This window comes from Schistocerca nitens, chromosome 9 (genome assembly GCF_023898315.1).
Source record: "Schistocerca nitens isolate TAMUIC-IGC-003100 chromosome 9, iqSchNite1.1, whole genome shotgun sequence".
Taxonomy (NCBI): Eukaryota; Metazoa; Arthropoda; class Insecta; order Orthoptera; family Acrididae; genus Schistocerca; species Schistocerca nitens.
Window position 1 is genome coordinate 302,150,527 of NC_064622.1, and position 26,720 is coordinate 302,177,246.

Genomic DNA, 26,720 nt, shown 5'->3' on the forward strand with positions numbered 1-26,720 from the left:
CACATACGCACCGTTGTTAAACAACTCCATACAAACGTCTCCCTACACGCACCACTGGAAACATCAGTGTTTGTAACCTAACTCCTGCAACTAGTCATTCTATGCAAAGACTTCACATTCTACAGCAAATTCTCCTCGCTACAAGCATCATCATCTTACCTATTCTCAAAATCAAGCCCGTTTCATTTCTGATCGCATCCAAACACTCAATTAGACTGAAGCTTCGGACAGCTTCCTGCCTGACCGTAAATGGCGCAGCAGACATAAAACATCATGTATAAAAATGTCCATTATTTCTGCTTCAATAAACTTCTTGCTCCTGCCCTCAAACACGAAATTATGCTGTCCTCCTCAACGAAACCTACCTCCAACAACACAATGCGATACTGTTTCCTTACATTCTATCGCTACTCCTTAATGATCCAACACAGCGTTTCGTCTTCACCATCTTGCTCCCAAAAGTCGCATTAATCCTATCTAGTGTCTACATCCGACCTAATCATCCCATTCTTTATGATTTTCTGAAGCATGCACAATGAACCTTTAATATGTATATAATCGCAGCCGATCTTAACCTGCTCTATAACGTACATGCCGAAAAGCAGCGGTAGCGTCTGCTCATCAGCATTCTCAATGGCCACGAAATGCACATCCCTGTCCACATTCGACGTCGCACAGATACTTGCCACGAAGCCATCATTGCTCCTCTTAAGGTCTTAAATCACACAACAGTACAGTCCTATCCAACTTCCCTTCTCCACACCTCAATACCGTGTCCCAAACCTGACACGACCCACACCTAATCATCCACTCTGACAACCTCAGGATTGAAACTTCCTGGCAGATTAAAACTGTGTGCCGGACCGAGACTCGAACTCGGGACCTTTGCCTTTCGTTCGAGTCTCGGTCTGGCACACAGTTTTAATCTGCCAGGAAGTTTCATATGAGCGCACACTCCACTACAGAGTGAAAATCTCATTCTGGAAACATCCCCCAGGCTGTGGCTAAGCCATGTCTCCACAATATCCTTTCTTTCAGGAGTGCTAGTCCTGCAAGGTTCGCAGGAGAGCTTCTGTAAAAGTTTGGAAGGTAGGGAACGAGGTACTGGCGGAAGTATAGCTGTGAGGACGGGGCCTGAGTCGTGCTTGGGCAGCTCAGATGGTAGAGCACTCGTCCGCGAAAGGCAAAGGTGCCGAGTTCGAGTCTCGGTCCGGCACACGGTTTTAATCTGCCAGGAAGTTTCATATCAGCGCACACTCCGCTGCAGAGTGAAAATCTCATTCTGGAACCCCAGGATTATTCTCGTTCCAAGACCCACACCATTATCGAAAGCGTCTTTCAAAATCCTGACGACATTCAGCGTGAAGGGAGGAATGAGGACTGAAGGAAGCTTAGTATTTAACATCCCGTCGACAATGAATTCATTAGAAAGAGAGCACAATATCGGAATGGCGAAAACTAGGGAAGGAAATCGGCTGCGCCATTTCGAAGGAACCACCCTGGAATTTGTCTTAAGCGATTTAGGGAAGTCACGGAAAACCTAAATCTGGAAGGCCGACTGGGGATTTGAACCGCTGTCCTCCCCAATAGGAGTGCAGTGTGCTAACCACTGTGACATCTCGTTCGGTACATCAACCGAACTGTCTCCTCTGACCGTCACACCCTCCCGCCACGTGTTCCTCCCCTGCTCCTAGAATCCCCTTGTCTCTACAGAGAATTCCTTCGTACTCGTGACCGAGATAGCTCTCTCGCCCCCGACAAAAATGGTTCAAATGGCTCTGAGCACTATGGGACTTAACTGCTGAGGTCATCAGTCCTCTACAACTTAGAACTACTTAAACCTAACTAACCTAAGGACATCACACACATCCATGCCCGAGGCAGGATTCGAACCTGCGACCGTATCGGTCGCGCGGTTCCAGACTAGCGCCTAGAACCGCTCGGCCACTTCGGCCGGCACGACCCCGACAGGTTTAGCTACATGTCCGCAGTTACTTACAAGCTAGACGATGTCGGCTCTGGCACACGAGACACATTGAACTAAACGAAACACCTGTAAACTCTACAGAGCACTGGAAAGCATTCCACAGGCTCCCCAAAAACAACCCCTTTCCCGACAACCGCACCAAAGTCAACCACTTCGCATGTATCTGTTGTGCAGTTCACCCATTTGCTTCAAAAACTCTCCTTAAACGCGAAAGCTCATTGTGGAGACTACCCTCTTTACCAGTGCTATGTGCCCAATGAGCCGAAGTTCCAAGAGCACCCATCGTTTGGTAAAGGTGGTGGCAGCTGTTTGCTTGTAATACAAGTATGAGGCGGGTGCAATTAACAGCGTGTCCGAAGATGCAATCAGCTTTGCGACGAACCAAACCATTCCTTGTTCTCTCCCTCCTGAGTGAAAGCGACCATTACTAAGACTGTTTTCCAAGTGGAACATTACGGAGAATTGGTATGAGTCCACCCATGAACTTTTATTGGTCAGTTGATGGTGCAATACGACGCGTAATATGTCTCGAGCGCTGAACGTCCTTAACAACTCAAGGATACGCGTAGCAGTCGTGCATGATAGCTCGAACGACTCGACAGCAGGACGTGTCGAAGGAACATTTCAGTTTGTAGCTTCCTTCTCTGACAATTATTTTTGTGATTACATCGCATTTGAAACGAATACTTTTGGCTTTCGAGTATTTTATGGATGTTATCTGAAACTGTGATCTTACCAATGCACATCCTCGGTCCGTCGCTGAATGGAAGATACGTGAATCGTGGCCGGCTCTTGCTGTTCTCGTCGCTGAACCTCTCCGGCATGAAGCGGAGAGGCTCCTTCCAGTACCGTGGGTCCGTGTGCAGCCCCAGCAGGGAAACGACCACGGCTGTGTTCTTGGGCAGGACGAGGTCCGTGCCAGGCAGTCTGTAGTCTTGCGTGGCTCTTCTATCCACGAAGTTCAAAGGTGGGTGCAGCCGCAAGGTCTCTAGAGAGGAAAGAAGCAATTTTAACATATGACATCAAATTTGTCTTCAAACCAACCTCATACAATTTCAAACTTGGGCTGGGGACAAGCTACTTCTTTTGAGAAATTGCCCGAAAGAAAGAAAAAAAGGGTAGCTGAAGTACATGCATTGTGATATTTTGTTCAGATAAGTCTTTGTTTTCGAACATACGAGTACACTGTCCACCACATTAACGTGCCCATCCATCAGAATCCTGACCGCTGCGAGACGTGCTGGAAGAGTTAATGAGGTTCTGAAAGGTAGCAACAGGGATTTGGAGCCATGCCAACTCCAGTTCCATGGCACGCTGCGCTAGGTTTCTCGGTTGAGGATCCATAGCGCGAAGAACCCTATCGAGGTGGTCCCACTGCTTCTCGATTGGGTTTAAATCCGGGGAGTTTAGTGACTAGGGGAGTAAGGCAAACTCATCCTAATGCTCTTCGAACAACGCACGCACACTGCGAATTGTGTGGCACGTTTCATTGTTCTGGTGGTAGATGCCATCGTGCCGAGAAAAAAAACTGCATGTACGGGTGGACACGGTCCCCTACGATAGATGCATTCTTGTGTTGATCCATTGTGCCTTCCAGAACGACGAGATCAGCCAGTGTATGCCAGACCTTCCTCTGGTCTGGACTTTTCCGACGATTGGTGCAGAGCCATACACTCCAACGGCCATCCGTCAGATGGAGCGAGGTGGCGCAGTGGCTAGCACACTGAAGTCGCATTCGGGAGGACGACGGTTCAATCCCGCGTCCAGCCATTCTGATTTTGGTTTTCCATCATTTCCCTAAATCGTTCCAGGCTAATGCCGGGATGGTTCCTTTGAAAGGGCACGGCCGACTTCCTTCCCCGTCCTTCCCTAATCTGTTGAGACCGATGACCTCGCTGTTTGGTCTCCTCCCCCGAAAACAACCCAACTCAGATGGAGCATAAAAAGTGATTCATCTGGAAAGGCCACCCAGTGGACGTCCAGTTACAGTATTGCCGTGCAAATTCTAGCCTTCGTTACCAATGATCAGCTGTCAGAAGTCAGCCTGGATCCATGAACAAGGCGCTTGCTGTGGAGGCTCATATGCACTAACGTTTGGTGAATAGTCGTAGAGGAGATACTGTTGATAGCACCTAATTTCTTCTGGGCAGCCTGTTGCTCAACGGCTACTAATATATTCTTCGGTACATATTTCCACAGCCGTCGTTCACCCCTGTCATCTATGACCCGTGTCGCCTCTCAGTTGCATCGGCACTGGTCTTTGACAGCACCATTTTGCCACACTCGACATGCTTTAACCACGGTAGCAGGAGAGCTGCTTACAGACTTGGCCGTTTTGGAAATTCTTCCACTCTTGGCCCGAAAAGCCAATGATCATGCCCTTTTGGACATAAGAAAAATTTGCTGTTTCAACTTTACGACAGTAACTGCACTGTCCCCCCCCCCCCCCCCACCCTCGATGGTGAGCTTTGTGTACCGTCCAGTGCTGTTGCTGCCACGTGTCGTCTGCAAGTGGTTATTACATCTTCTATTACACCTTGACGTCGAACATAGGCAGTGGGCACATTAATGTGACTGGACAGTATCTGCACAAACAACATATTTTTGGAATGGCAAATTCTATCCCAAAATTTTATTCTTATAAAATAGTCATTAGGTACTAAGCAATGTTTACTCGTAAACGGAATTCTCCTAACCTGAGTTAAGACTGACTTATCACAATTTAACAGAATCTTCCGTCGGTTCTTATTAGAACAACATTATAATAAATGAAAAGCATCAGTTTGCTTTTGTTCTACAATATCACTTTTATTGTAAACCGGTTTTCGGCATACAAGGCCATCTTCAGACATTTACTGAGTATTATCACCAAAGAAGTTAAATGTTAGCAGACAACATAGGAAGAGACGTAACACATCTAGACTGATGTAGAAACATACAGTAAGTAACATCTTTGCAATGAAAAAGTAAAAACTGAACTGTACATGAATGACAATGGAGTAGACAGGAAAACCTTTAGCACAAAATAGGAATAGCATGCCTGCATAACAGTTTCTATTAATAAACAAAACTAATAAAATAAAATAAAATTAGTACTAGACAAGGCTTCATCAGGAGGTATGAAACATGGAGAGTGATACACAACAAATTAAAAGAAGAGACAGTTATCAATGTAAATACAGAATACATAAGGAAATTAAGCAATATCAATAAGATAAACAGAAATAAATAAATGTAGGAAAATGGAGGTGTTTGAGGGAACCTAAAGTTTGAGAGTGTGGTGGTACTGCATTTTAACATTAACATTATAATCAAAGCAGTGGCTGTGTAACAGTTTTCATTAAATAAATGAGCCAAGTAAAATATGAACAGTATTTGAGACAACTACAAGTGGTGTTAAACATGGACAGTAATACAAGTACCAGTTAAAAGAACGCCTTAACTGTTGAAACTACGGTCTATGTGGAATAAAAAGACAACTTCAACAAAACAAAACAACTTAATGAATACAGGAAAATGGGAATATGTAGGAAGAGAGAGTGTGGGAAGTAATGAACAACAAATATGGTTATATGAAGTTTAGGAGAGGGGAAGTGTTGAGCTGTGTCTGGTCATTTAGTATGAGATCTGGACTGTGGGCAAGATGTTTGTTAATTTCCAGTGCTTCGAGCAGGTTGAGTTTATGGCCTTTGTTTGCTAAGTGAAGTACATGGGATACTGGCTGGTAGTTGTGACCCTCACTCAGTACATGCTCGGTAAATGCAGAGTCTGAATTCTGCAACCTCCAGCTGCGTTCATGTTCAGCCAGCCTAGTTGACATGTCTCTGCCTGACTGACCAATGTAAAATTTGTCACAATCAGAACAGGTGATTTTATATACCCCACTATTGGCTAATAACTGTATCTTGTCTTTGCTATTAAAAACACACTGGGCTGTCGTGTTCCTGACATAGTAGGAAAACATATACTTGCAGGATTTCAGTGCTTTGGCTACAACCTGTGACACCTGACCTAGAAATGGTAGTGTACACCATTTCTTACAGACAGTGGATGGGGAAGCAGGTGGGGCATAGAGGAGGGGTATAATTTTTCGTTTTTGTTTCCTGTGCAAGGCGTGGTCAATAAGAACTGGATTGAAGCCATTGGCTGTGGCAATAAATTTTATTGTATCCAACTCTGCTTTAAAATCCTCTCTGGACATGGGGATAGACATGAGACGGTGTACCATTGTGTGGAAAGCTGCATGTTTGTGAGCTATGGGGTGTTGTGAGCAAGAAGGTATTACTATGTCTGTAGTTGTTGTTTTTCTGTAAATTTTGAAACAATGTGTGTGTGTACTGATGTCAATGGTGAGATCTAAGAAGTTTATGAATTTGTTGCCAATGTCCATAGTGAACTGTTTACAGCCGAGGTTTTCAGTTCTCAATAAAAAAAATGACGTCTAAATGGGGTTCATATTACAAAGTCAAGTTTGTATGGTTTGTTGGCATTCTCATGCTTTCTCTGCGTGTTGAGTAATTAGATTTCTGGCCTGCAGTCGTGGAAATACCACTTCTTCTGTTGATATTCTGGCAATCATCAAGTGAGCCGATCGACTGAAGACACGGAATGCTCTTTAAAGCATCTGTCTCTTTCAATCGCATAATAATGGGCGCTATTCTAACCTACAGTAAAGTAAAATAAAAAGGATTATATGTTTGCTGAGAGGGCGATGTTTGCGGTCTTCAACATGTGAGAAAGATGGAGCTGTGGGCTCTTTACAACATTAAGTAGGGAAGGGACTTCTATGCAGATGGAAGTGGAGGCAAAATGACATGAAAACTAATGTTCGACTGGTATTGGCAAGGGCTAAGAGATGGGATTTAGGTGATAGGAGGTAGATAGGATAGCAGGTATGCAGGGAAAGATTTGGTTGGAGCTTTTATCTGGAATGAAGAAGTATAGTACATAGTTCAATGGGTGTGGCGTGGAAATATGGTTCAAATTACTCTGGGAAAGGGTACAGAGTGCGAAAATGTAAGAACACTGGGACGCGGTGTCAGAGGCATGGCAATAGCTCGGGGATGGTGAGGGTGAGGGTACAGTGCCCTGTTGGGAGACATACACTATGTGATCAAAAGTATCCGGACACCTGGCTGAAAATGACTTACAAGTTCGTGGCACCCTCCATCGACAATGCTGCATTTCAATATGGTGTTGGGCCGCCCTTAAGCTTGATGACAGTTTCCATTCTCGCAGGCATACGTTCGATCAAGTGCTGGAAGGTTTCTTGTGGAATGGCAGCCCATTCTTCACTGAGTGCTGCACTGAGGAGAGGTGTCGATATCGGTCGGTGAGGCCTGGCACGAAGTCGGAGTTTCAAAACATTCCAAAGGTGTTCTATAGGATTCAGGTCAGGACTCTGTGCAGGCCAATCCATTACAGGGATGTTATTGTAGTCATGTAGTGTAACCACTCCGCCACAGGCCGTGCATTATGAACAGGTGCTCGATTGTGTTAAAAGATGCAGTAGCCATCGCCGAATTGCTCTTCAACAGTGGGAAGCAAGAAGGTGCTTAAAACATCAATGTAGGCCTGTGTTGTGATACTGCCACGCAAAAACAACAAGGGGTACGAGTCCCCTCCATGAAAAACGTGACCACACAATAGCACCATCACATCCGAATTTTACTGTTGGCACTACACACACTGGGAGATGACGTTCACCGGGCATTCGCCATACCCACACCCTGTTAGGGGTATGTAAGTCATTCTGGAAATCCATAGTAATACTTTCACAATCTTTTGATGCCTTGTTGTTTGCTTTAGAACTTCTTTAACGAATATAAATCATGTCAGATTTTAAAAAGTGAAGTTTTTCACTGTTGACAGTTGATTGATTTTTTTTCTGAACTCGCTCTTTCTGAGTTATTTTCCGGGTTCGATTTCAAAGCATGTTCAACAGCTCGAATTTCGGCAGCATGCCTAACTACAAGTGTCCATTCTAGGATACCCGAAACCAACGTTAAATTCTGTATTGAAAACAAGCCTAATTTTTCAAACAAGACTGATTGAGTAGGGCTTGATTTCTTAAATAACTTATACATCTTACTGATGTTTAGATCTGGTGGGAGATACACTTTCTTAGAGGTTTTCAAGCGGTAATGCCTTCGTACACCTTTAAATGAAGTAATGTGTTGGTGAACTGCGTCAAGTGCCTCCGATGTCAGACGATGTTTCCGATTAGAGTGTTAGCCTCGACCATGCTTAGGACTCACACGTTTCTTCAGACAACGTTGTATTACTTCTAATGTTTTTCACAGATATTCCATGAAAAGATGTAAAGGCTTTAAAACAAAAATTACTTCAGTGACATAATTCTCCCTCTTCGCACTTACACGATATGAATAACTGTTGTCACGAAATTTAGCTTCGTTTTCTGGGTGCCTAGGTCTCCTTTGCGATATACTGTTTACATTAATTAGGTCTGCCGAGTAAGCATTATGCTCATCGACAGTCATTTTGTTATAATTAGATAGAATATACCCACGTTCTGAATCAGTGGTACTCTGAAACCATCTCAGTGTGGAACATTTACAATCTGGCTCTAATTCATGGGTGGATGATAAAAGTTTTTTTTCTCACGTCGGAAAGTCGACCTGTTCTCTTCCTTTTTCTTCGTTGAATGTGACAGTTGGCTGAAGGTGATACTTTCGTCATCTTCATTTTCCATGTTCACGTCCACAGTTCAGTTATAACGTAAAACAAACTGAATAATTCACACATCACACAAAGCACCAACTTAACGTCTCGAACAGCATATACTCAACAGCTCAAGGAACATTGAATAAAAAAGGTATGCCAGATTAGCTTAGTGCGCTCTCATTGGTCAGCGACTTGTTACATCACCCGGAAGCCAGACGGCAGCAGTCTCCGTTTGCAGAATATGAGAGATTGCAAAATAACTGTTTTCACGTCTCTTCTTTTCTCATACAACTTAAAAGTTTCACGCTCACAGGGTTGAACACACTTCATGTTAATATTATTTACAAGGTTTCCGAAAGAAATGCGTTAAATATTAGTAGCAATGATGATATATCGTCACGCAAAACTAGTGGCAGATGTTCGCATCCGCATTCATGCTCGTGTTTTAGGCATCTGACTACGGTAAATGTTTTTTTTTTGTAAATAAAAAGATAGTAATCTTCGAACTTACCTTACAAAGCTGATGCGGAAGCTATGTCGAAGATGCTGAAGGCGACGCTGACCAGAGCCGAATCTTCCTTGCCGAATTCCGTTTCATTGCATCAATTTTGGCTCTTTTGTTTAAATGTCTAATCCGTATAAAAGTTCTTTTTCTGACATATAACTGAACTATTTTGCTATTAAGTTCGGGAAATTTTGCACTTATATGATCTGCTAAGGCTGCCATCACTCTATTACAATGATAAATATTTTATCCATGAAAAGCAGCAAATATAATTTCTAACTCACTTATTTTAGCAAACCAGTCAATAGAGGGAGAAATGAGGCCCCGTTTTGCAATAATAATAATCCAGTCTTGCTTCAGACTTAATTATGTGTCAACAACACACTGCCCTGCTGTATTTCCCAAAGAACTGTCAACGTTTTTGCACTTGAATGCTACATATCCTGCTAGATATTTTAAAGCAACATCATTCACGTCTTCACTGGTACACACTGAATCACTGAGCTCGAAATCTAAGAGCAAGTTTTCATCATCTGTAACGACGTCAAATGATTTATCAGTTATTCTTATACATAATTCGCTCGAGAGAAAACGTGCAAAATCTTCCTCAGTTTCATCAGCTAGTGTCGGGTAGTTTTCAGAACCAGAATTCTCATTTCTGTCCTCTGAAGTCGAAACACCAGAAGACAAAGGTATTTCACTTGCACTTCCAGTCAGTATCAATAAACGTATTCGGTTTTTCACCTCGAAAGGAGTGGGATTGTTGTAGAAGACACCAAGGCCACGGATTCTGGAAAAGAAATTTTCCAGACAATCTTGATTAAGTGTGGCTGTCAATATATAAGTAGCTCCGGAATTTTTCGTATCATTGTAAAGTCCAGAAAGAGAATTTATTAATATAATGAATCCCTTCTGAAACGGGAGAAAACAGTTTCTTTTTCCTACTCGCATATTAGAACACATTTCAAGAAATCTTTTTAGAGAGTTTTCCTGACTTCTGATATTAAACCCGTAACCACTTCTAAGGGGAGCTTTCTAATCTTGAGGGTATCTCGAATTCAGCACATCGAAAACATCGTTCACGAGCTCAATGAAGCTTCCTTCGCGATCTTTATGCAGAACATATCTCACAGCTTGGGCAATGTGACGTGAAAATAGCTGTGCAGCCCTTCGGACATTCTGACGATCACGTCCACTAACGTTAAGATGAACCTCCGATATGTGGTGATTGATCGAAAGATCGCCTTTCTGATGTCGAAGAAGATCTTCTATAACCATTTTTGTAATCACAGTACCATCAGGCAAAGTGATTCCGTCATCAAGAAAATGATTTCTTAATAACTTAAGCAAATGTGGAACATCAAAAATAACCCAGACTTTTCTGCTATGATCAACAGGGTTTGAAAAGAATGTCTTGGATGTAGACACACCAAGTTGCTTCCACACATTCATATTTTTTTGGTCCCATGTCACACGTAACAGCTACGATACGGATTCCTGCTGTTTCAACTTCTTTTATGACATTCTGCAACAAATCACTAGACACTGCAACATCAAAGTCATAATACACTGGCTGCTTCCATTTTGAAAACAAGCTGCGAACCATGACGACTTGGACATTGTTGTGTGGTCCGACTACTACATCGTCGGACGAATCGTAAGTCACACGACCGTCAATGCTCATCTCGTCGAAGCTTAGGACACCAATTGCCTCTAATGATGTGAACATTTCTGACCTACCTTTAATTAACTCCAAAACTGGTTTCAAAATACCTGGTTGGCACTTGAACTGTTTCGTTCATGTCTGGAGTGTTGACCTGCAGGGAAAAGGATAATTCTTCCTCCTCAGGTAGGCATATGCTTTAGGAGACAAAGCTCTCAATGTGAGAGCATTTGCAATGTCCTCTGAGCACCACTTTACTTGCTTCCTCTTCTTTAACAGACAACGAATTTGTCTTGGTGTGAAACACAGAGAAAGTGTATTTCTCACATCCGAGCATACACACTTGTGCTTCTTAGTGTGAGACACATTACGTTTTATAGATGTAGCTTGCTTTATAACTTCTTTCATGGACTTAATTCTTTGTTCCAGTCGAACATTTTTAATCTTCAAACTAACCAATTCTTCCTTCAGTGCTTGAATTTCCTGGTCTTTAAGTGAAATTAGCGTATCAGTAAAAACGTCTGTGTTGCTGGATTTGTCCAGCTTACTTTTCTTGGGAGATAAAGTTTTCAATGTTGAGAGAGCTCTTTTTTTTTTTTTTTTACTGTTCTAGTGTCACAGCGACGTTCTCTCTCTGTTAGAACACTACTGGTAATATTCGCGGTGCTGGGACCTGGAACTTCGAATACATTTCCGTGCCAGTTTGGTATTTTTAGAGACGGAATAACATTATCCTGTAGCAGTTTCTGTGTAGGTAGACCTGACAATTCATTCTGCAAGTTTCGTTTGTAATCGCTTTCAAAAAATGTTCAGAACAAACTCTTGCATTATTAACATTAATTTTGTCCTCTCGTTTACAACGAGCAATCCAGTTACGCTGTAGTTCAACATTTTTTGGAAAGCGATGATAAATTACGCCTTCAGTCTTACGTCCACTATTACTACATTCAGCAACTGCACAATACGACGTATTTGTACACATAATTCCAAGAACGAAGCTACAAGACTCACGGAACAATTCCTTTCCAACTGAACACTCGGCAGGATAAGAATTACACACAAACTAACGTGTAACACGAACTCACATGCACGCCTTCGGTATAAACACTGAGCGACACCGTTGTAAACAAACTGCAGTAGCTGCCAGGTGACGTCACAGCTCGAGATTCATCATGGCGGATAAAGGAGTGGGAGGTCGCATTTGCACTCCCATGCAACAGCTGATAATCATAGACAATGGAACATAAACAACAGTTGCGATCAGTGCTGCCAACTGACTAACCCCCCTTTTCCTTGTTTCACATTGACTTACCTCCTTTTTCCCGTGGACGCTATATTTTTAAACCGCTGTAACTTTGAGACTATCCCCCTGCTTTCCACGAAACAAAAACTGATAAAAGCAGCTTGTTGAAAGCTTTCTGAAACTGTAATAATCTAAAATTTCATTTGTTTCACTTAACCCCTTTTTCCCGTGGACCCTTCATATGGATTAAGAAAAATACACTAATATCGCCAAAATCTATTGTAACATGGCTGACCCCGCGTTGCATTGGGACAAAGGCCCCAGAAAAGATGATACATTATGTACACATATATACACATACATATATATTGTACCGATAGACTGATGAACATCGCCCAGTCCAAATCGTTAAGGACAGGAACTTTAAATTTGGAGAAGGTGTGGATCTTATTGTAGGTGTCGTTTCAGAATGGATTTTTCGAAATTCTAACCCTAAGGAGGTGAAATAGGGGATGAAGCCTTTTTTTGAAAAATGTAGCTATTAAAGGAATTTTGAAGCTACACCTACGAAAATTGGTATTTGGTTTCTCGATTAGAAATAAAGAAACATGTGTTTCAGTATTTTTGGAAATTTAATCCTGTGAGGGTGAAATAGTGAGTGAAACATTTTTTAAAATAGCATTATTAAAGAACTACTAAAGTATTTTTTAAGCTATCTCTATGAACATCGGTATTTGACGTCTCGGTTACAAACAAAAAATACGTGTTTCAGGGTTTTTTTAAATTATTCCCCTGAGGACTTATATAGGGGATGAGGTTTTTTATGAAAACATTTTATTAAAATAGCATTTTAAAGCTACATCTATGGAAAAGTTAATTTGACTTCTCAATCAGAAATTAAAAAAATACGTGTTTCATTGTTGTTGGAAATTCAATCCCTATGGAGGCTATACAGGGTTACTCTGATTCACTGTCTCATCATCGCCCAACTCAAACCGCTGAGGGTAGAAACTGGAAGTTTGATGAGAGTGTGGATTTTATACTGTAAGATGGGATTTTCAAAATTCCACTACTAAAGGGGTGAAATATTGGATGAAAGGCTTTTTATAAGAATGTCTCTTTTAAAGGAATTTTGTAGCTAGAACTACGAAAACTGTTATTTGGTTTCTCTGCCAGAAAATTAAAAAAATACGTTTCAGCATTTTTGGAAATTCAACCACAAAGGGGGTAAAATAGTGTGTGAAAGTTTGTTTGAAAATAAATAATTACTAAATAACTACTAAAGTATCTTTAAGGTTACATCTATGACAATTAGTATTTGACTTTCCGGTCAGAAATTTAAAAAAAGTTATACATGTTTCGTTGTTTTGGCAATTCAGCCCCTAATGGAGTGCAAAGAGGATGAAAACTATTTCACTCCTCGGTTAGATATAAAGAAATTATCGTTATGGGTTGAAAGTTGCTATGGAAATATCTCCACAAGAACGAAAAATACACGATTAACGAAAACTTCGGACTCTAGCTACTAGAATAGCGTTTTGGTCAGAAGTACATTCGGAAACGACCATGCTTATATGGCCTTAATTAGCGTGAATAGCTTATAAGGCGTTGCAATTTGTGAACAACGTAAAAATTTGATTAAAAAAACAGAAATATCTCTGCAGGTCATATAGTCTTCGCGAGCGAACAGCTGGCGCTAAGCTAGTACATACATATATTGTAAGGTGGTCATGTCATATGGTTTTTGTATCTCACCTATGTGCGCATCAAAGAGAGAACATGTTACGTTACTTTTAAACAATCTTTGGTCTTGTCGTGGCACAGTCTTTGCATCTTTCTTAGTTGAAGTGTGGTAGGTGATGGACATAATAGTGCTGTGCTGATTTATGATTGTATCTGTTAGATGAAGGAAGATTTATTGTAAAGGACAGCAAGGATGAGTAAGAAGAACAAATTAGAAAGTGAAGAGAATATAAAATTTGAATAATGTTATGTTTCGAAGACGATGAGTTTGAGGTAAGATTGCATCATTGCGCAGCTAGAAATGATTATTCTCAGCTAGTTAACTTGCTCAGAGCTAAGAGAGCGATCACCCCTCATCGCTGAGTCGTGCATTAACATTTTAATTGATTAAGCTGTTTGATTTTTATAGAAGTTCTCTGTTAACATTGTACCCTTGTCAAATCGTTGTTCGCTTTAAGCATAGTATTAGTCAGACCTATGTTTTATGTGAAATTCACGCGAAATTTTACTCTGTCTTTTTGAAAACATACTTCATTTTAAAATCTTGTCTTGTAATATCATTTCATAGAAATAGTTACTCGCCCTATCCCACTGTTTGGCACTATGAATTACCGCATGTAACAGTCTGTGCATGTATTTCGAAACAGAGACCTAGCTTTGCCGCTGCCTGCTTACTGATTGCTGTTGTGTTTTCGCGAAACAATGTTGTCAAGACGCGAGGTAAGTGGAAATTTTGATTAGGGTCAGATAATTGTTGTACTTCAGTTGCGCATTTAACATAAATACAAGATGGATTCAGATCAGTTGCACTTCAGTTCATATTAGGTTCTGTTTAGTCAAAGATTAGCATACGAGTTTATGTTGGGTAACAGTTTGTAGGAACAGTTTCTGATAATAAGTAGACTTTTGTAGAGAGCAAGGTGAAGTTATGCTAAATTCGATACAGAAACAAAATTTAGTGGGGAGGCTACATATGTCGACCTTTCTGCCAAAAAGTTCGTTATTTCTTGAAACCAAAAATACCACTAATTTTACTGATGTACTTTTTTCAGCCAATTCATTTAAAGTTATGTGTTCAATCTGTGAAATTTGGTGTCGTGTGACGATTATCGATTACTTCGTTGCGTAAGCATTTAGCATAATAGTACAGTTTCTGTGTGGATTTCTTTCATTGTTGGGTATTTGCGTGAACAATAGTACAGTTCTGTTTGTTTGATCATTGTAGCAGTTCTGTTTCTCCAAGAAATAGTGTTTCATCATGAGTGGTACAGCAGAAATCAATATGAAAGTTCGTCGTAGCTCTAGACAATAGATGGCGTTGCAAAATGATTCGGTACAGTATGAGACACACCACCTTGAGCGATTAGTGAACCCCAGCAGTTTACATAAGACTGCAAGACATTGCGCGGATCCACAATTATCAACCAGTTCAGCGAATAATAATGAAACAGAACAAACGATGGGTAATGAACATGTGAATTCTGACGTTGAGACAGTCTGTGGTAAGTCGCCACAGTCGTACAACTGGTAATAGACACATGAGAATCAGGTTTTGCGTCAGCGTCCTTTGAACGAACACAACACACATATCACCTTCATTGAACAGTTACACAAAACCACACTGCGCGAATCCGACAAATGTTCTAGGATCAATTCGTTCAAAATTGACATCTGAGGTCATCAGTCCCCTAGTCTCAGAACTACGTAAACCTAACTAACCTAAGGTCATCACACACATCCATGCCCGAGGCAGGATTCGAACCTGCGACCGTACAGCCGCGTGGTTCCGCACTGAAGCGCCCAGAACCGCTCGGCCACAGCGGCCGGCGACCAATTCATCAGATGCTTAAAGAAACACAAGATGAGAATAGGAAATCACTTAGGGAAGAAATTAAAAATGATCTTCAACCAATAATCAGCAGTTTTGCAACTAGATTACGTTACATTGAAACAGAACAATGAGAAGGACTAATTGTTACCTAAAATCAACACTGTAGTTCCGAGTGCGATAGTTACACAGATAAAACCTGTACCATGGCCTGCTCTTTCCCCAGATATGTCACCTCTGGACGTTTCTGTGTGGGGTGGGATGCACAACCTTGTTTACGCAACCCCTGCTGCATCAGAAGAGGATCAGGTTGCCCGGATAGTAGCAGCAGCAGGAACAATTCAGGAAAATCCTGGGATTTTTGCCCGTGTCAGACAGAACATGATCGGACGGTGTGTTTATGTGTCAATGGAGGCATTTTTGATAATCTACTGTAATTGGAATTGGGTTGTATTAATGTGTTGTCTCTTGGTCATAAAAAATGGAAAAGTGTTTGTTGGTTTAATTAATTTGCCGCCAGAGAAATCTTCCTCTACTGGTTTAAATACTCCTCACAGGAAAAAATGACATTAGTGAAAAATATTTGTTTTGATGTCCCCTACAACCTCCCAGAGTTTGTCGGTTTAAATACTTTTCACCCTGTACTTTCTAGTGACGATCATAAACAATATAGGTGGTCAATGAGACCTTTGTACCACTAACCGTCGCAACAGCCACGCTTATTTAACTGTTTTACTGTTCCATTAGACCTATTTTATCTATACAATAGATCGCATTTTAAACGCCTTCTGAAGTTTTCATGTTTTGACTGATTACAAAGTTGTGTCTCAGCATAGTAATAGAACTAATATTATTAAATTCTTCATTTGTGTGCCCATATAGTCCGTAGTGTAAGTTCTTGAGGTGTATTTTTGTTCTGCCGTTGCAACTACAAAAATGCGTAATTTTTTCACGAGACGCGTTTCGCTTTACTGAGGTAAAGCATCATCAGTTGTCTGTAATCAAGTTACTTAATTCTAATTTGCTTTAAGATCAAAAACAGTTCGTTAAGAATATTGATTTGTACTTACGGTGATTTTCGCTTGATTTCTCTCTTACGTCAGGAAATGCGAGGAATCAATCGAAAATCATCGTAAGTACAAATCAACTTATTTTTAACAAACTATTTTTAATCTTAAAGCAAATCAAAATATAAATAAAATAATTACAGATCACCGATGATGCTTTACCTCAATCAAGCGAAACGCGTCTGGTGAAAAAAAAAAAAAATCACGCATTTTTGTAGTTGCAATGGCAGAACAAAAATACCCTCAAGAATTATTATATTATCGTATAACTATTATTATCATATCATTATCATCATATTATAGTATAATGTTACCATCATATATTATTATTATTAGATTATTATTATGTTATTATTGAGGAGGAGGAGGATAATGTTAATATTTTTGTGAACGCAGAAACTCATCTCTAGACATTTGCCTACGGCGAGCCGAATCAGTCCAGGAAGTACGCTTAGTGTCGTCTATGAATAATCATGCTTCGCTACCACCACAGACAACGCAGGGGAGAAAGCTGCTACAGAACTGCCAAAGGACCAAGGAACAACGATGCTGAGTAATATCCATTTTGCGTCACTTTTCGGATCCTTTCCGTCCGGAATGAAGTGAAAACACAGCAAGCAACGCGTAGTCAGACACTGTGTCTATACTGGGAGTTCTACACCAATTATCCAACGTCCATACAGAGTGTCGCTGGCTGAACGAAGGGAATCCGGGAAAAGTGGGAAAGATGCTGCAAGACAACATCTTGAGCTTTCAGGCAATCCTTGGTCTTTATGAAGGTGGATGGAATAGGTGTTTCTGAGACGACTACCACCGAGTTTAGAAAAATTACGAAGAAAGATGTCTATCCATTACCATATATAAATGACATCCTGGACTGCTTGAAAGGATCAAAGTATTTCTCAAATATTCATATGCAAGCAGGCTATTGGCAAATCGAAGGTGATGAGGCTGAGTGGAAAACTACTACCTTCATAACTCCTGACAGGTTATATGTGGGTTCAAAGGTATACCATTTGAACTGTGTGGTGCCCCAGCCACCTCTGAAGGTATGATGGGCAATATATTTCGACACCTTAATCAGACGACATTTTTTCTGTCTGGATGACACTGCCGTTTCCTGAATAACATCTAAGCCACATGACAATCATATTGTAGTGTGTTCAATTAAGCCCCCATGCACGTGGCGACCGCTGCTTCGGATCGTCCCTTGGAATTCTTCTGATTCCAAAAAATAGTAGACAGTAGTATTGTTGTAGTAATTTGTAGTTTAGTAATTGTAGTCTATATTGCATGTGTAGATTTGGCAATTGTCATTCTTCTATTGTTCGTTAATCGTGCATGGGGGCTTAATTAAAATAAAATGCAAATAATTTTATTTTTTTGCTTCAGTAGCTGTCTGTTCGGTTACGAAGTCTCGTAACGGTTGGCCCTGACTAGTATTATTACGCAATCTGACTGCATAGAACAACAACAAAGAATGAAATGGAAATTTTCATTAACACAATTAATTAATTAAGTCCCCAGCAACTATAAAACCTACGAAACCAAAGCACAAGTGTAACTGTTCTGTGTGTGGAAGTATGACTCAACGTACGCATCTGGCACGGTTCTTCTTCAACAACACAAGAAATTTTAAATATCATTTATACTGAATTAATTAAAGAAAATAGAAATACCATAATTACTCAAGAAAACCAGAATTACACTCTAATACAAGAACACAAGCCAGATGCTTTGTTGACTGAACCTGTAATGACGCATTATTCAGGACATTGAAATAATGAGAAAGAAAAGAAAAGTAGTTTGTTACCTTAATTTATATTGATGAAAAGCACTCTAGACATTACAATCTCTCCACACCGACTCGCTACTATCACATCTCAACAAGAACTTTTCAGTATCACATCTCAGCAAGCACTGCCTACTAGCTCATCTCAACAAACACTCCTCACTACGACATCTCAGCACTGACTACCACGAGTTCTCCCAAAGCACTGACTACTACGAGTTCTCAATAATCACTGACTACTACGACATCTCAATAATCACTGCCAGTGGAGGCGGCAGAACAATACTCTCTAGCGCGATCTCTGGCGCTGTGGCTCAGTGTAGCCACCTTTCAAGGGACAGTTTAATACAAATTCAAGTGCTCTAAAGGTAATAGATTATGTTTCCAGAGCACTCTCAAAGTCTATTGTATGAACTATTCTACAACCGACGAAGAGTGCCTTAATGATGTTTGAGCCATCAACAACTTCTGGTCGAATTCGTTTGGCAAAACATTCACTGATGTGGCAGTCACCATTCTCCATGCTAGCTGTCTAGCATGAAGGATCTGTTATGTCGACTAATGAGATGAGCAATGAGGCTTCAAGAGTAATGAATAAAAATGGTGTACGAAAACGGGTGTAAAGAAAAGGATGCTGACTGCCTTTCAAGGAACTCTTCAGCAAAATACAGCGGCATTGCAGCAGAAATCTCACTCATCACAGTATAAATGACATTGTTGCTGAAGAGAGGGAAGATCCAGCATTGCTGAAAGTCCGAGAACCTTAAGGAATGAGGAACCAACTAAAGGAGGATTCCGACTAGTAAACGGAACATTACATAAGAGGAACTATGATCCGATGGAACGGAAATGAATGCTCGTCATCCCAGCTAATTTGCAACCAGCGATCCTGAAGAATTTTCACGCCGCTCCGAAATCTGGTCAGCTGAGTTTTGTGAAGACTCTAGATTGAATCAGACGCAAGTATCACCAACCAAGTCTCTATCGATCCTTTAGACATTATATCGACCACAGTAAGGAGTGTCTGGGATGGAAGCATGTACCGCAGTTAACTCTGTGGCATCTTGTAGTGCCATTCGTTGGCGAGCATTACGCTGGTGAAAAATGGCATCATGATTCTGTCACACAGATGTAATACATGGGATGTAGAATGTCTGTGAGGTACTGCTGTGCAGTCAGAGTTCTCATTCACTGCTACCCATGACCTGAAGCAATAACTGAGTGCTCTCCACACCATGACTCCAGGATTGACACCGCTGTGCTTCTGCAGAACACTGGAAGAATTGTACCTCTCCACAGCATTTGTCGACGACGGTCATTCGAGGTCATGCAGAGCTGCGATTAATCTCTGAACACAATGTGATGACATTCCGAACCAGTACATACATTCTGGTCATGACACCACTCCAGGTGCAGCATTCTGTGTTGTGATGTTAACAGCAACCTACACATGGACAGTAAGTCTCTAGTCTGATTGCTGCAAGTATCTGACGAATGAGGTGGGATGACACAGAGTGATGCAGAAGTCCATTACTTATTCTTGGATGTCAAACGCCTATTTGAAGGTATTAAAATGTGGTCGGTGCCCAATACGGCGATCATTCCTTCTGGTGATCAAACTTGGTCGAATGTAACCTTGACAATGAGTATGCCTACTCTGACGTTGCCATGCAATCCTACATCGGGCCACTGTCCACATCTGGATTGCCAAAAAGTCTGCACATTGCCCGTCAGATCAACGAAGTTAAGCGCTGTCGGGCGTGGCCGGCACTTGGATGGATGACTATCTGGGCCGCCATGTGCTGTTGCCATTTTTCGCGGTGCACTCAGGCTCGTGGTGCCAACTGAGGAGCTACTCGACCGAATAGTAGCGGCTCCGGTCAAAGAAAACCATCACAACTACCAGGACCGCGGTGTGCTGACCACACGCCCCACCTATCCGCATCCTCAGCTGAGGATGACGCTTCAGTAGGATGGTCCCGATGGGCTACTTGTGGCCTGAAGACGGAGTGCTGAATATTGCACGATTCGACCAGTCAGCCCAAAAAAAAGCCATAATAAGGCAACTTTCAAATTCTGTCAGTTGTTTGCTGTCAGACACGAGTACGTGGTATATCCATGTTCTTCACAGCGATCACTCAACGTCTGACGCTATTCTTGCCCCTTATCCTAAGAGGCCTGGAAACGAAACTAAACACGAACCACGCTAATGCATTCCGATGACCAACCTACCTGTCATAAAAATCATTTACAAACTCTCTAATGACGTGTGCATGTACGAAGTTAAATTGGCATCCAACAGTGTATTCTGAGGCTTTTCTTTTCTTTTGTCAGGCCATGTGTTATAAATGACAGACTTTTACACGAAAATAACGGATCCAATGGTCGACACTGCCTATAATTTTCAGCGCCATCAATGTTTTGGGTCAATGGATGGACATGCCTTTGAATCCCACACACCTTCCAGTGACATGTATTTCAACGTTTCTTTTTGGAAAGTTACAGCAGTCAAGACATTATATTACTCACCGCTCATGGTGTTGTCGAGGAAAGTCATTTCCATCACTGCAGCATAGGTGAGCTGTCCTCCGTGCTTCGCCGTCACCATCTGGATCTCCTGGCGCAGTTTTTCTTGGACATCTTGATGGAAGGCCAGCTCATACAGTGCAAACGTCAATACCGAAGATGTCGTGTCGAATCCCCCCTCCAAGAAGATCATTATGTTTGAAACTGCTTTTATGACATCCATAACTAAAAAGGAAAGAGAGAATGATGAAAAAGTATGTTTTGGTGACGTAATCTGTCTTGCAGTAATACATCTACACTGTCCGGATCACTTCTTTTACCAACTACCGTTTTTAATTAGCGCTGCCGATGATCTTCAGGTCTAGATGCAATAGGAAAACGAGGCAACAATAGAAATTACAGAAGTGTGATGTTACAAATACTACTACCAGGGGCTGTTCAATTAATAACAAGATATTATGAGACCCACACGTACCTGGCGCTGTAAAGTGTAGTTTGTCAACAAACTGCAAATACAAAAGTTGTGAGGGGGATAAACAAAATTCGTATGGTCACGTGACCTGTACATATGGCATAGGCTGGTGTATTAAAATAGCGTGAAAGAGATTTCTTCATCATACAATAAAATAAATAACGAAATCAAGAATATCAGGGCAATTTTCGAAAGGGAAGATCCTGTATCGAACAGATGTTTAACTTAAAAACAATAATATCCCACAGAATGCCAACCAGCAAACCACAATTCATAGGAACATAAATAGGTAACATAGAGAGAGTAGGTAAATTTAAATACCTTGAAAAAACTATTCAATCGAATGGACCAGAAAAATTTGCAATAGACGTATGAGTTACGAAGAGCATACAGTTTGACAAACAATATTTACAACAAAAAACACATATTTAGAAAAACGATGCTAAAATAGTATGCCACAGTGGTATGGGTGAGCCTGTGCAACGACCTATAAGCTGGACAGAATAAGGATACTTTAAAGACGAATTATTAGAAAAATGATGGGTTCAATACAAACTGCAGGTGGTTTTAAAATGACGCATAATGATATCTATAAAAGTAGAAAAAATATCAGAAGTAATGTCTAAATGAAGATTAATCTCTTTTGGACAACTCTACAGAATGAATGAGAACCGGTTAACGAAACAAATATTCGCGTTTTTCTGGAAGAAGGAATCTACAATAGCATGGATTACAGAAATAAAGAGAAACTGGAAAGAAAGAACATCAAAGAATCGATAATAACAGGAAGAAACATTTTAAAGACTGAAACACTAAATTTATAAGGCTTGCAGTGTAGAAGAAATAAGAAACCGGGAGCAAAAAGAAGAGAAGAAAGGAAAGACAACATAGTACAAAATGAGAATATTGGTATAACAGGAAACAACTACAAAGAAAGGAGAGTAACTGAGACTGTTACGTGATCCTATTAAGTCAATACGGAAAAAACCCTAAATTAGGAATTAAGTACACGATAATGCAATACATTTCAGTATATACGATATATGACAAAGATAAAATACAGATTTAAAAAACAACCACAGAGTATAGTGTGAATCTTACATTTACGTTCTTGTTTGTACATTTGAAAGAATGTGAAAATATCACAAACGTAGCTTATCCCATAGTTTGAGTCTTCTGTCTGCTGACCTTTAAGAACTGTCATTCATTTTGATGAATGGGAATAAAAATATACTGAGAAACTTTCTGAAAATTAAAAAACAGGTAAGGAAAGGAGGCCATATAGTTACAAAAATAACTGTAGTATTGCCCAAAGCTGTAGTTAATTTTATAGCTATGTTCCCTCTTTCACTTGCCCGTTATTTAACTTCCACTAAAGGTCCTCAGTATATTTTTATTCTCCTTCATTACAATGAAGACCAGTTCTTAAAGTTGTTTTTTAACAGACGGAAGACTGAAACTATGTTGATTCATGTCCTGATGCAGCTGACAGAAGTGATCCTCTCCCTCTTCTTTTCTTTCTTCCCGTCTCCACAGTCAGTTTACCTATACGGATTGTATAAGTTTGTTAATTTTGTGTTTATTGTTGTGGTCTTTAGTCCTGAGACTGGTTTGATGCAGCTCTCCATGCTACCCTATCCTGTGCAAGTTCCTTCATCTCCCAGTACCTACTGCAACCTACATCCTTCTGAATCTGCTTAGTGTATTCATCTCTTGGTCTCCCTCTACGATTTTTACCCTCCACACTGCCCTCTAATGGTAAACTTGTGATCCCTTGATGCCTCAGAACATGTCCTACCAACCGGTCCCTTCTTCTCGTCAAGTTGTGCCACAAACTCCTCTTCTCCCCAATCCCATTCAATACCTCCTCATTAGTTATGTGATCTACCCATCTAATCTTCAGCATTCTTCTGTACCACCATATTTCGAAAGCTTCTATTCTCTTCCTGTCCAAACTATTTATCATCCATGTTTCACTTCCATACATGGCTACACTCCATACAAATACTTTCAGAAACGACTTCCTGACACTTAAATGTATACTCGATGTTAACAAATTTCTCTTCTTCAGAAACGCTTTGCTTGCCATTGCCAGTCTACACTTTATATCTTCTCTACTTCGACCATCATCAGTTATTTTGCTCCCCAAATAGCAAAACTCCTTTACTACTTTAAGTGTCTCATTTCCTAATCTAATTCCCTCAGCATCACCCGACTTAATTCGACTACATTCCATTATCCTCGTTTTGCTTTTGTTGATGTTCATCTTATATCCTTCTTTCAAGACAGTGTCCATTCAGTTCAACTGCTCTTCCAAGTCCTTTGCTGTCTCTGACAGAATTACTATGTCATCGGCGAACCTCAAATTTTTTATTTCTTCTCCATGGATTTTAATACCTACTCCGAATTTTTCTTTTGTTTCATTTACTGCTTGCTCAATATACAGATTGAATAACATTTGGGAGAGGCTACAACCCTGTCTCACTCCCTTCCCAATCACTGCTTCCCTTTCATGTCCCTCGACTCTTATAACTGCCATCTGCTTTCTGTACAAATTGTAAATAGCCTTTCGCTCCCTGTATTTTACCCCTGCCATCTTTAGAATTTGGAAGAGAGTATTCCAGTCAACATTGTCAAAAGCTTTCTCTAAGTCTACAAATGCTAGAAACATAGGTTTGCCTTTCCTTAATCTTTCTTCAAGTCGTAAGGTCAGTATTGCCTCACGTGTTCCAGTATTTCTACGGAATCCCAACTGATCTTCTCCGATGTCGGCTTCTACCAGTTTTTCCATTCGTCGGTAAAGAATTCGTGTTAGTATTTTGCATCTGTGACTTATTAAACTGATAGTTCGGTAATTTTCACATCTGTCAACACCTGCTTTCTTTGGGATTGGAATTATTATATTCTTCTTGAAGTCTGAGGATACTTCGCCTGTCTCATACATCCTCCACACCAGATGGTAGAGTTTTGTCAGGACTGGCTCTACCAAAGCCGTCAGTAGTTCTAATAGGATGTTGTCTACTCCCGGGGCCTTGTTTCGGCTCAGGCCTTTCAGTGCTCTGTCAAACTCTTCACGCAGTATCGTATCTTCCATTTCATCTTCATCTACATTCTCTTCCATTTCTATAATATTGTCCTCAAGTACATCGCCCTTGTATAGACCCTCTATATACTCCTTCCATCTTTCTGCTTTCCCTTCTTTGGTTAGAACTGGGTTTCCATCTGAGCCCTCGATATTCATACAAGTGGTTCTCTTTTCTCCAAAGGTCTAATTTTCCTGCAGGCAGTATCTATCTTACCCCTAGTGAGATAAGCCTATACATCCTTACATTTATCCTCTAGCCATCCCTGCTCAGTCATTTTGCACTTCCTGTCGATCTCATTTTTTAGACGTTTGTATTCTTTTTTGCCTGCTTCATTTACTGCATTTTTATATTTTCTCCTTTCATCAACTAAATTCAATATTTCTTCTGTTACACAAGGATTTCTACTAGCCCTCGTCTTTTTACCTACTTGATCTTCTGCTGCCTTCACTACTTCATCCCTCAGAGCTACCCATTCTTCTTCTACTGTACTTCTTTCCCCCACTGCTGTCAATTGTTCCCATATGCTCTCCCTAAACTCTGTACAACCTCTGGCTTAGTCAGTTTATCCAGGTCCCATCTCCTGAAATTCCCACCTTTTTGCAGTTTCTTCAATTTTAATCTGCAGTTCATAACCAATAGATTGTGGTCAGAGTCCACATCTGCCCCAGGAAATGTCTTACAATTTAAAACCTGGTTACTAAATCTCTGTCTTACCATTATATAATCTATTTGATACCTTTTAGTATCTCCGGGATTCTTCCATGTATACAACCTTCTTTTATGATTCTTGAACCAAGTGTTAGCTATGATTAAGTTATGCTCTGTGCGAAATTCTACCAGATGGCGTCCTCTTTCATTTCTTAGCCCCAATCCATATTCACCTACTATGTTTCCTTCTCTCCCTTTTCCTACACTCTAATTCCAGTCACCCATGACTATTAAATTTGCGTCTCCCTTCACTATCTGAATAATTTATTTTATCTCATCATACATTTCATCAATTTCTTCATCATCTGCAGAGCTAGTTGGCCTATAAACTTGTACTACTGTAGTAGGCGTGGTCTTCGTGTCTATCTTGACCACAATAATGCGTTCACTATGCTGTTTGTAGCAGCGTACCCGCACGCATATTTTTTTATTCATTATTAAACCTACTCCTGCATTACCTCTATTTGATTTTGTATTTATAACCCTGTATTCACCTGACCAAAAGTCTTGTTCCTCTTGCCACCGAACTTCACAAATTCCCACTATATCTAACTTTAACCTATCCATTTTCCTTTTTAAATTTTCTAACCTACCTGCTCGATTAAGGGATCTGACATTCCACGCTCCGATCCGTAGAACGCCAGTTTTCTTTCTCCTGATAACAACGTCCTCTTGAGTAGTCCCCGCCCGGAGATCCGAATGGGGGACTATTTTACCTCCGAAATATTTTACCCAAGAGGACGCCATCATCATTTAACCATACAGTAAAGCTGCATGCCCTCGGGAAAAATTACGGCTGTAGTTTCCCCTTGCCTTCAGCCGTTCGCAGTACCAGAACAGCAAGGTCGTTTTGGTTATTGTTACAAGGCCAGATCTGTCAATCATCCAGACTGTTGCCCCTGCAACTACTGAAAAGGCTGCTGCCCCTCTTCAGGAACCACACGTTTGTCTGGCCTCTCAACAGATACCCCTCCGTTGTGGTTGCACCTACGGTACGGCCATCTGTATCGCTGAGGCACGCAAGCCTCCCCACCAACGGCAAGGTCCATGGTACACGGGGGGAGGGGGGGGGCGTTAATTTTGTACTCTCTTTGAAATATACAAAACAAGAACAAAAATGTACGATTCACACTATACCGTGAGGCAACTTTTTACATTTGCGTTTTATCTTTTGGTTTATAACGCATATCTACTGAAATGTGTTAACTTTCACGTCTTTTAATTCTTGATTTCATTATTTACCTTATTTTATTTTGCGATGGAGAACTCTCTTTGACCTTGTTTTTTTTTACTAGCCTATGACATAGGCACACGTCAGGCAGCTAAACAAAAATTTTTTTCGTTCCACCCACAACCTTTGTATTTTACGGTAGTTGACAAACGGCACTTTGCAACGCCAGGTATGCGTTGGTCTCA

General features: G+C 40.8%; 1 protein-coding gene across 1 annotated transcript in view; it reads right to left on the bottom strand.

Annotated features, from left to right (window-relative positions):
* LOC126204197 (cytochrome P450 6j1-like) overlaps window positions 1-26,720 on the bottom strand; it is a 95,272-nt gene that overhangs the window by 19,854 nt on the left and 48,698 nt on the right. Inside the window, exons 5-6 of the mRNA XM_049938597.1 lie at window positions 21,042-21,263; window positions 2,724-2,975 (exon numbers count right to left, since the gene is read on the bottom strand). Coding sequence (XP_049794554.1) covers window positions 2,724-2,975; window positions 21,042-21,263 — 474 coding nt within the window. The remainder of the gene's footprint in view (window positions 1-2,723; window positions 2,976-21,041; window positions 21,264-26,720) is intronic.